Source organism: Pecten maximus, chromosome 14, assembly GCF_902652985.1.
Source record: "Pecten maximus chromosome 14, xPecMax1.1, whole genome shotgun sequence".
Lineage (NCBI taxonomy): Eukaryota > Metazoa > Mollusca > Bivalvia > Pectinida > Pectinidae > Pecten > Pecten maximus.
In genome coordinates, this window is record NC_047028.1 from 35,172,869 (window position 1) to 35,182,042 (window position 9,174).

General features: G+C 35.2%; 1 protein-coding gene across 2 annotated transcripts; it reads left to right on the plus strand.

The window, feature by feature from the left end:
• The first annotated feature begins 5,784 nt into the window (after nt 1–5,784).
• LOC117341608 lies at nt 5,785–8,651 on the plus strand. 2 transcript variants are annotated; one of them, XR_004535674.1, is made up of 3 exons: nt 5,785–6,827; nt 7,905–8,130; nt 8,516–8,651. XR_004535674.1 is itself a non-coding variant. In XM_033903458.1 (3 exons), the coding sequence occupies exons 1-3, from the start codon at nt 6,678–6,680 to the stop codon at nt 8,518–8,520; spliced, it is 324 nt and encodes a 107-aa protein (XP_033759349.1). In that variant the 5' UTR covers nt 5,787–6,677; the 3' UTR covers nt 8,521–8,651. The 2 variants fall into 2 exon arrangements, 1 of the variants encoding a protein (XP_033759349.1); XM_033903458.1 differs by having other exon boundaries at nt 5,787–6,770.
• Nucleotides 8,652–9,174: the final 523 nt, after the last annotated feature.

Consider the following 9,174-nt stretch of genomic DNA (forward strand, 5'->3'; position numbering starts at 1 on the left):
AATGTCTGCCCGTCCTTAGATACGACACTACCATAACTGGGGAAAGTCTCGGAAACGATTTTTGGAAATTTGTACATGTATTATTTTTTTCAAATCTCAATGAGATGCTTTTTAACTTGCACTGTCAGCTTTAAGATCTACGGAAAGGGAATGCAGGACTGTGAAAAGGAATCCCTTTGGATGAATGACATCGTTAAACAAGAGATCCCAGAGGGATCTTGGCGCCCACCATTGAATGATCTTTATAGGTTCCATGTCAGATTGATCTTTTCTCTACTTTTCCCTTCCTCTAAGTCTTACTAATCTGTGTATTTTCATAAACAGCCCTCTATAGCTAGTACATTTCAAACAAGGGGAACCTATATATAAAATTTAAGATTTAGCGATAATGGCTGTCTGTCGGCCATGTTGTTTTCGGATTGGTCCCAATATGCATAACTAGGCACTGAGGGAAACCTACATATGAAATTTGAGAAAGATCCCTTCAGTACTTTCTGAGAAATAGCGATAACAAACTTCAATTGTCAATATCCAAGATGGCTGCCTGTCGGCCATGTTGTTTTCTGATTGGTCTCAAAATGCAATATGCATAACTAGGCAACCAAGAGAAACCTACATATGAAATTTGAGAAAGATCCCTTCAGTGCTTTCTGAGAAATAGTGATAACAAACTTCAATTGTCAAAATCCAAGATGGCTGCCTGTCGGCCATGTTGTTTTCCGATTGGTCTCAAAATGCAATATGCATAACTAGGCACCAAGAGAAACCTACATATGAAATTTGAGAAAGATCCCTTCAGTGCTTTCTGAGAAATAGCGATAACAAACTTCAATTGTCAAAATCCAAGATGGCTGCCTGTCGGCCATGTTGTTTTCCGATTGGTCTCAAAATGCAATATGCATAACTAGGCACCAAGGGGAACCTACATATGAAATTTGAGAAAGATCCCTTCAGTGCTTTCTGAGAAATAGCGATAACAAACTTCAATTGTCAAAATCCAAGATGGCTGCCTGTCGGCCATGTTGTTTTCCGATTGGTCCCAAAATGCAATATGCATAACAAGGCACCAAGGGGAACCTACATATGAAATTTGAGAAAGATCCCTTCAGTACTTTCTGAGAAATAGCGATAACAAACTTCAATTGTCAAAATCCAAGATGGCTGCCTGTCGGCCATGTTGTTTTCCGATTGGTCTCAAAATGCAATATGCATAACTAGGCACCAAGGGGAACCTACATATGAAATTTGAGAAAGATCCCTTCAGTACTTTCTCAGAAATAGCGATAACAAACTTCAATTGTCAAAATCCAAGATGGCTGCCTGTCGGCCATGTTGTTTTCCGATTGGTCTCAAAATGCAATATGCATAACTAGGCACCAAGGGGAACCTACATATGAAATTTGAGAAAGATCCCTTCAGTACTTTCTGAGAAATAGCGATAACAAACTTCAATTGTCAAAATCCAAGATGGCTGCCTGTCGGCCATGTTGTTTTCCGATTGGTCTCAAAATGCAATATGCATAACTAGGCACCAAGGGGAACCTACATATGAAATTTGAGAAAGATCCCTTCAGTACTTTCTGAAGATTAGCGATAACAAGAATTGTTTACGGACGGACGGAGGGACGGACTGACGGACGGAGGGACGGAGGGACGGACGGACGGACGGACCACGGACCACGGACGCAGGGCGATTTGAATAGCCCACCATCATCAGATGGTGGGCTAAAAACTGAACAACAAGATCCGAGGGATAAAGAACAATAAATATAAATTGGGAAATTGAGATATTGAATATTTGGGTGTTTTTTTTCATTTGATAGGATCCGGACAATGATCCTTATGATTTACCGGGATCCCGTTGGGATTTAGACTGGGATCCCAGTGGGATTTAGACTGGGATCCCTATTGGATTTAGACTTGGATCCCAGTGGGATTTAGACTGGGATCCCAATTGGATTTAGACTGGGATCCCAGTGGGATTTAGACTGGGATCCCTATTGGATTTAGACTTGGATCCGGTGGGATTTAGACTGGGATCCCAGTGGGATTTAGACTGGGATCCCAGTGGGATTTAGACTGGGATCCCTATTGGATTTAGACTTGGATCCCAGTGGGATTTAGACTGGGATCCCAATTGGATTTAGACTGGGATCCCAGTGGGATTTAGACTGGGATCCCCAGCAATAAGTAATAGATAACAACAAAGAAATTAATTGTACATGATAACAATTATTCGTTTATCTAATAAACAATATTGTGCATGGTTACAGATCAAAAGAAAATTGATGGGTGAAATTATCTTTCCCATACAGACATGCGATTTACACACGGAGTTGTACACATTACAGCATAATATTCTACACAAACGATAAATGTATAAATTGTACTCACATTATTTCCCTTTAAATCTGTTTATATTTTTCTGCAATCAAACTATATGAAACAATAAACAGTTCAGGAAAATTTGATCGACCGTACGCGTGCTATTTTGTTAAAGGAGAAGGCTGTTGACCTGTTGACCCAAAAGCTCCCTCTGGGGTATCTTCTTTTTAATTTTATCTGATCTGATTGTGTTTGTTTTGCTATAGCCTATATGAATTGCTTATTCTGTTTCCCAGCCCTCAGATTTTGCTGCTGTCTTATAATTTTAGGATTTATTGACAAATCTACATTAAATTTGGGTAAGATGTTCAGTTCACAAAATTATGTCAAAAGCCATGGTCAAAGGTCAAGGTCATTGGTTTGAAAGGTCAAGGTAATTTTTTGTTTCTTTCCATCAATGAATATTTTGTTATGACATTATGAAGCAAAGTTGGTCGGAATTAATCTAGGAGTCAACTGACAAAGGTTAACGTCAAATTTTGCATCTTTTCACTAATTGAACATTTTGTTTCAAGGCTGAAGCAAAGTTGGTCAGAATTAAAACATGCATGGAGTCAACTGTCAAAGGTCAAGATAACTTGGTCAACGGTCAAGGTCAGATTTTTTTTCACTGGTGGTTGGTCTGAATTAATCAAGGAGTCGGCTCACCAAAGGTCAAGGTCTACATTTTTCTCACTGATATTTTGACCAACAAGGTCATGTTGGTTGGAATCATAAAAGGTCAAGGTGACAGGGTCAAAAGCCAAGGTCATATGGCTCCAACAGTCAAGGGCATATTCAATTTCCAATTTTGACGCTGTATATATTTTGTAATTGTTTTTGAAGAAGTCCAAATGTCAAACATCAACTCAGTGATTTATAGGCAGATGAGTTCTTGATGATTATCAGTGATATATCTATTGCCTCATGATGAAATTGATGGGATCTTTGCTAAACTTTCAGTGTTCTTGTTAATCAATTATTATAACCCAGTTAACTCTCAGCCTGTCCCACTTATTACACCGAAAACAGAGTTACAATATGTAAATAGATCACTAACTGTTTTGTTTTCTTTTTGATGGACTATACAGTATCAATACAGTATCAATCCAGAAGAAGAACCCTGAGGCTCTTGCAATATTGTCTGTCAAATTTCAAGGGAATGATCCCAGAAAAGGAACATTTACATTATTTCAGATTTTTTTCGTTCCTGTGTAACAATGCCTCAAACAGCTAACACATTTTATGTAGTATACAATACAATGCGTATTAATAAAAGTCAAGTCAGAGTGCTGTGTTACGCGGTAGAAATACTTAATTCTTGATGACATGTTGGTTTTATGTTTACATGAAACGGTAGTTATAATACAATGTATACATCTAGAGAAACATAGTGGATAATACCTTGTACAGGAGCAGGAGTATGACAGTGTTATAGTACACGACTATGCTGTATTCATCCATGGTTATCCGAAATTAAGTTTTCAATGAGGACGAAAAATAGTGCTACTGTTAGTCTTCAAGAAAATGTGCCAAGTGAAAAGAAATTTCTATGATGTTTTATGAATAGTAATTCATTGGTCTAGAAGACATGTATTTAATAAGTATATTTCTGGATGAAAAAACATTCTGAAGCAAAATCTTTTTATATTTTTCTGTACCTTTTCCATACTTTTCTGTAACTTTTCTATACCTTTTTTGTACCTTTTTAGCAACTTTTTTGTACCTTTTCTGTACCTTTTTAGTACATGTACCTAGAAAAAGTTATAACTTTTTTTTAACTTTTTAGTACCTAAAATATACCTATTTTTGTGTGAAATGTAACTTTTTTATACCTTTTTTGTACCTTTTTTGTAACTTTTCAGTACCTAATAAAAGTTATAACTTTTTTAAGGTATACAGAAAAGTTATCAACAGTTATAACTTTTTAGTACTAGATTGGAACCGCTGTTTCAACATGGTTCCAACCTAGCATCAAAAGTTATAACTATTTTGTACCTAAAAATGTATACCCGGTAACTTTTTTGTACCTTTTTTGGTATGGGTAATTACCATTCAAAACTTTATATAGATAAATTTATATATTTTTCCTCCTTCTGATTTTCAGTTGATTCAAACTCTTCCCAATTAGAAACAACATGTGCAGCAAAGCTAGGGCAGCTTAATGATCATGATGATGGTAATTTTAATTTACAATAAATTAATTATGTATGTATACACACCACTACCGGAATGATTTAGGAGTTTTTGTCTATAATATAAACACATATCTGCTCTGCATCAATTAAAAATAAGTTTTTCGTTTGTCATATTTATAGATCAGTGTTTTTTTTTATGTTTATGAGACCAATATGTTTCTGTCTTCTTAGTCAAATTCATGACTAAAAAAGTTTATATTTCCACTGTATTAGCATTTGACGAGTCTTGTAACCATGCAAGCTGCTGTTTGTTTCCAAATTACACTTAGTGATGGCTCAGTTTGCACATATGATACATATTGTTTCGTCAGTCTGCTTGGGATCAATTTTATCCAATAGACTAGATTCTGTTACATAAATGATGTTCTCAAAAAAAGTCTTATATCACTTATGTTTGTTAACCCAAGTGATATAGAGGACCGATAACTAACGTATAGATAGGATCAATCTTCCTGGGATCTCTATTATCTCTTATCTAAAAGCATTAAATTGGTTTCTATTTCATGCTATGTTGGGGATCCAATCTTCAACATAAGGATCCCTCGACCTTCTTTGGACAGGGCAAACAAAACTGCAAGGACAGCAGAAAAGTTGGCCTAAAATCTTGTCGAGTTTGTCCTGTCTGAAGAACGAGGTTGCCAGTACAACTGTTTATGGCAACAGCCAGCATGGCAAGAGGCCAATGCCTGAACAGAAAAGAAAAGTGTTGAGATGTAACTATACATTTTTTATGTTCATTTATAAATCTTCAAAAAGGAATGAGTAAACTATCTGATTTTCTTTCACATCTATCAGGAGGGAGATCACACAATTTTCAGATGGTTTTATTATAATTCATAGCATAATTAAACAATATAGTGAAAATTATCATACCGTAGTACTTCAATAGTTTTTGTTTCCGAACAGAACAATATTTTTGTTTAATCATATTTTTCAGCTCACATATTCACACATTTCCCACCGGCACCAGGAAAAGCAGAGGAAGATTGGAGTAGAATTGTTAAGAGTGTCAATGACAAGATTAGAAAACTTAAAAAAGGAATTTATAGAAATTGAAAAAAAAAAAAAAAAAGTCTTTTTTTTTTTTTTTTTTTGTAAACAAAAAGCATGGAAGACAACAATCCGATGATATTTGACAGAAGCTAGATCCATACATTAATTCAAGCAGATTTACTGGTTTAAATGAATTACCAGCAAATTTGCCAATTGGAATGGAGTGGAATTTCCACTGGTTTAATTAACTCTTTACCACTCATAAGCGTGTCTTGACGCATGTCCGTAATTTCCGCAAAAGCGTGTCTGGACGCACGCATCGTATTTACTCACAAGTGACCGAGGACGCATCACCATCTTTTCCTCAGAAGCGTGTTTCCCCGTGTACCTATTTTTAAACCGGATATCTCGGTCACTGGCCATGACTCGTGTGAAGGACGCATACTTGCGTGTAGCTCTGTGATTGGTCAATAAAATTAGAAACTTTTTATAGTTCAACACTTTGACCTTGTGACGTAATTCAGTCAGGAAATACTACATGTCAAGTTGTAAAAGCTTGCGTAGCAACATAATGGCGGCCGAGTCGGGAATGGATTCGGGCGTCGAAATAGAGGCGTTTTTCGACTCGGATGACTTGGAATCAGACAGATTTGAAGGGTTTTCAAATCGGGGATTCTGACATTGAAAGTGACGTGGTTTTCAGTAGTGATAGTGAATCGGGTGGCAACGACAGCGACGATGCGAACACAGATGCGTTTGACCCAACACATTGGTACGGGGATCAACATGGCGAACTTCACGATGTGATAATACGTGCTTTCAATCAGGAAACAGGACCAGTATTACCAGTTGGATTTGACATCAATACTGCAACGCCAAAAGAATACTTTGATCTTGTATTTAAACCTGAAATTGTCACGGACATTGTAAACTTTACCAATGACTACGCCAGGTGGAAATGTGAAAAAAGCGCCGAGAAGATCCTATTTGGTACGAGGTTACTGAAAATGAAATATGTGCTTATCTTGGTATGCTCATATTTATGGGCGTGAATCAGATGCCCTCATACAAAGACTTTTGGTCTAAAGATACTTTTTAGGAAAAGATGGTATCAAATCTGTAATGACGGTTAAAATATATGAGAAAATTACTGAGTATTTCCATGTGAGTGACAGAAGAGGAGAAGACAATCAGACTGCAGACAAACTTTACAAAGTGAGACAAGTTAATCGGAGTACGGATCTATAGATTTGTTGTACAGATCTATACAATGTAATTGCTCCAATCAAGTTTTCAATGGATTGGTTTGTTTAAACTGTATCATATAGTTGGTTTCAACTCTTTTAAACTGGACAAATAAATGTTTTATAAATTATGTACCCTACTAATATGCCGTCGTCAAACTATGACGTCATAAAATAATGTGCTGAATAAAATTCATAATCCCCTGAAGAGCGGCACGATGTACCCGTGAAAGTACTAGGGAGACACCAGATCTGTGTTTGACTTTTTATCTTATATATATATTAAATGCCTTTTTGGCTGCTATTTTTGAAAATGACACTAAAAATGACTTTAAGAATTACACTTGATCTGTTGATTTTGAAGGTAAAAAAAAAGTCAGTATTGAATTCTGAATTTCCTATTATTCAATTTTGCAATATTCTGATAAATTAATAATTACATTTGCTTCTAAAAATCAATTATTTTTAATTATCACATTTTTACTATGCACTACAAAGTTTGTTTAACCGAAAGACTTGACCCACTTTACAGCCGAGTAATTGTTTCTATTAAAAAAAAAGAAGAAAAACCAATATTGCTTCTTTTCATTAAGCTGACCTGTGGAGCTGACGAGCAATACAGGCTCATTGGGCCTTTTCTTATAAAAAGTAGAATCAATCTTTGTTGAACACAATTTAAATCATGAATCATTTTATTGTTAATTAGTCTATATGACTTAAATTGTATGAAGAATTCTAAAGCTAGTATTTGATTATGTGTTAATGTACAATAATACAAAAAAAAACTTGTCTAATTACTGCAGATCAAACATGTTTATTAGTGTCTCTCCACTAGCTGAAATATTCTATTGGATGATCACAGTACATATTCAGAAGTTTAACTTTTTATGACATTTTTGAATTGCAGTGGTCAACAGTTAAACTGTAAAAAAAAATATGATAATTCTTCAATTTCAACCAAATTTATGATTGAAGATTTTTTTTGTTGACAAGAAAAGCTATTGGTTCTACATGACAACAATTAACATGTTTGAACTCCAGCAAGATCATTCATGTAGTTCCCAATATGTCTAAATATTCATGCATATTTATTTAATGATTTCAGGATACATGTAATAACAATAAGCAGCTCCTCGTTCAAGGAAGGCCCAACGTTAGAATCAGCAAGCAGCAACTTGAAGCGGTATTGAGGAAAAGTGGGGGTAGTCCCACCTACTTAGCCAGGCATTTGCTAATGGTCTTCTTTGACCAGGACACCTTAGCAAAGAGTTGTGCCAGAGGGACTAGTAATCGGCCAGCTCTAGACAAAGAGATTTTGAGCGCAATACTGGGTGAGTTTATGATGTTTACAACTTGATAAGTAATTAAATTATGCAGTTTTTAAAGGGATTATGCTCATGAGAATGATATTCGCAAAAAATTATGAATAATTTACTTTGTATATAAATATAATTCTGCCAGAACGTTAATTCTTGTCAGGTCTGGAGTGGACAACATGATCTGGTGTTTCACACCGATAAAAGACCAGTTAGACCATACCAAGATATAAAACATTTAAACATTTCATATAATAACTTTATTTTCAGTATTAGCATATAATTGATTATTTCATAAGGATCCACAACCAGGCTCGCATAATTAGAAATGCAAAATTGTGTGCATACATATGATTTGTGATCTGACTGTAGTACAAGTTTGTAATTCTTTTCATTTTAGAGTAATGTGATGACAAAATATCCACAAGTGGGCGAAAGAACACTTATTCAAGCTGTAAATGGAAAGTGCTCAGATTTGAGGATGACCCTTAAACTGAAGTGACTGTGCACATGACTGATGCCACTTTTGTGTTTGCCTACCCTACCTTCATGTTTGTTTTTTGTTTATTTGTTTATTTATTTTGGTTTTTTTTTGAGATTTGTTTTTGGAAAATTTATCATTAAAGTAAGTACAAGAAATGTTGCATTGAAAATGTTATCATTATTCTGCATTAGTGGCACACCACACTTCTGATACTGTTGTTACAGCCCTGGATGAATTTAAGTATATATTCTATGTTGACAGAGTTAAAAGGAATTGGAAATATAGCCTAAGACCATCCATTGTTTTTTATTGCAGAAACGACTTATGCCCATATCTGCATCTCATTTTCCAAATCTAGAAAGAACTATACTTTCAAGTATAAATCAAGTATACTTAAAGTATACTCTGACTATAGGTATTACATCAAGTATACTTGAAGTATACTCTGACTATAGGTATACATCAAGTATACTTAAGTATACTCTGACTATAGGTATTCATCAAGTATACTTGAAGTATACTCTGACTATAGGTATTCATCAAGTATACTTGAAGTATACTCTGACTATAGGTAT

Coding starts and splice junctions, on each gene's coding strand:
- LOC117341608 (XM_033903458.1), top strand. CDS start 6,678: ATGACGGTTAAAATATATGAGAAAATTACTGAGTATTTCCATGTGAGT. Junction 6,771..7,904: donor CTGCAGACAAACTTTACAAA/GTGAGACAAGTT, acceptor TAATGATTTCAG/GATACATGTAATAACAATAA.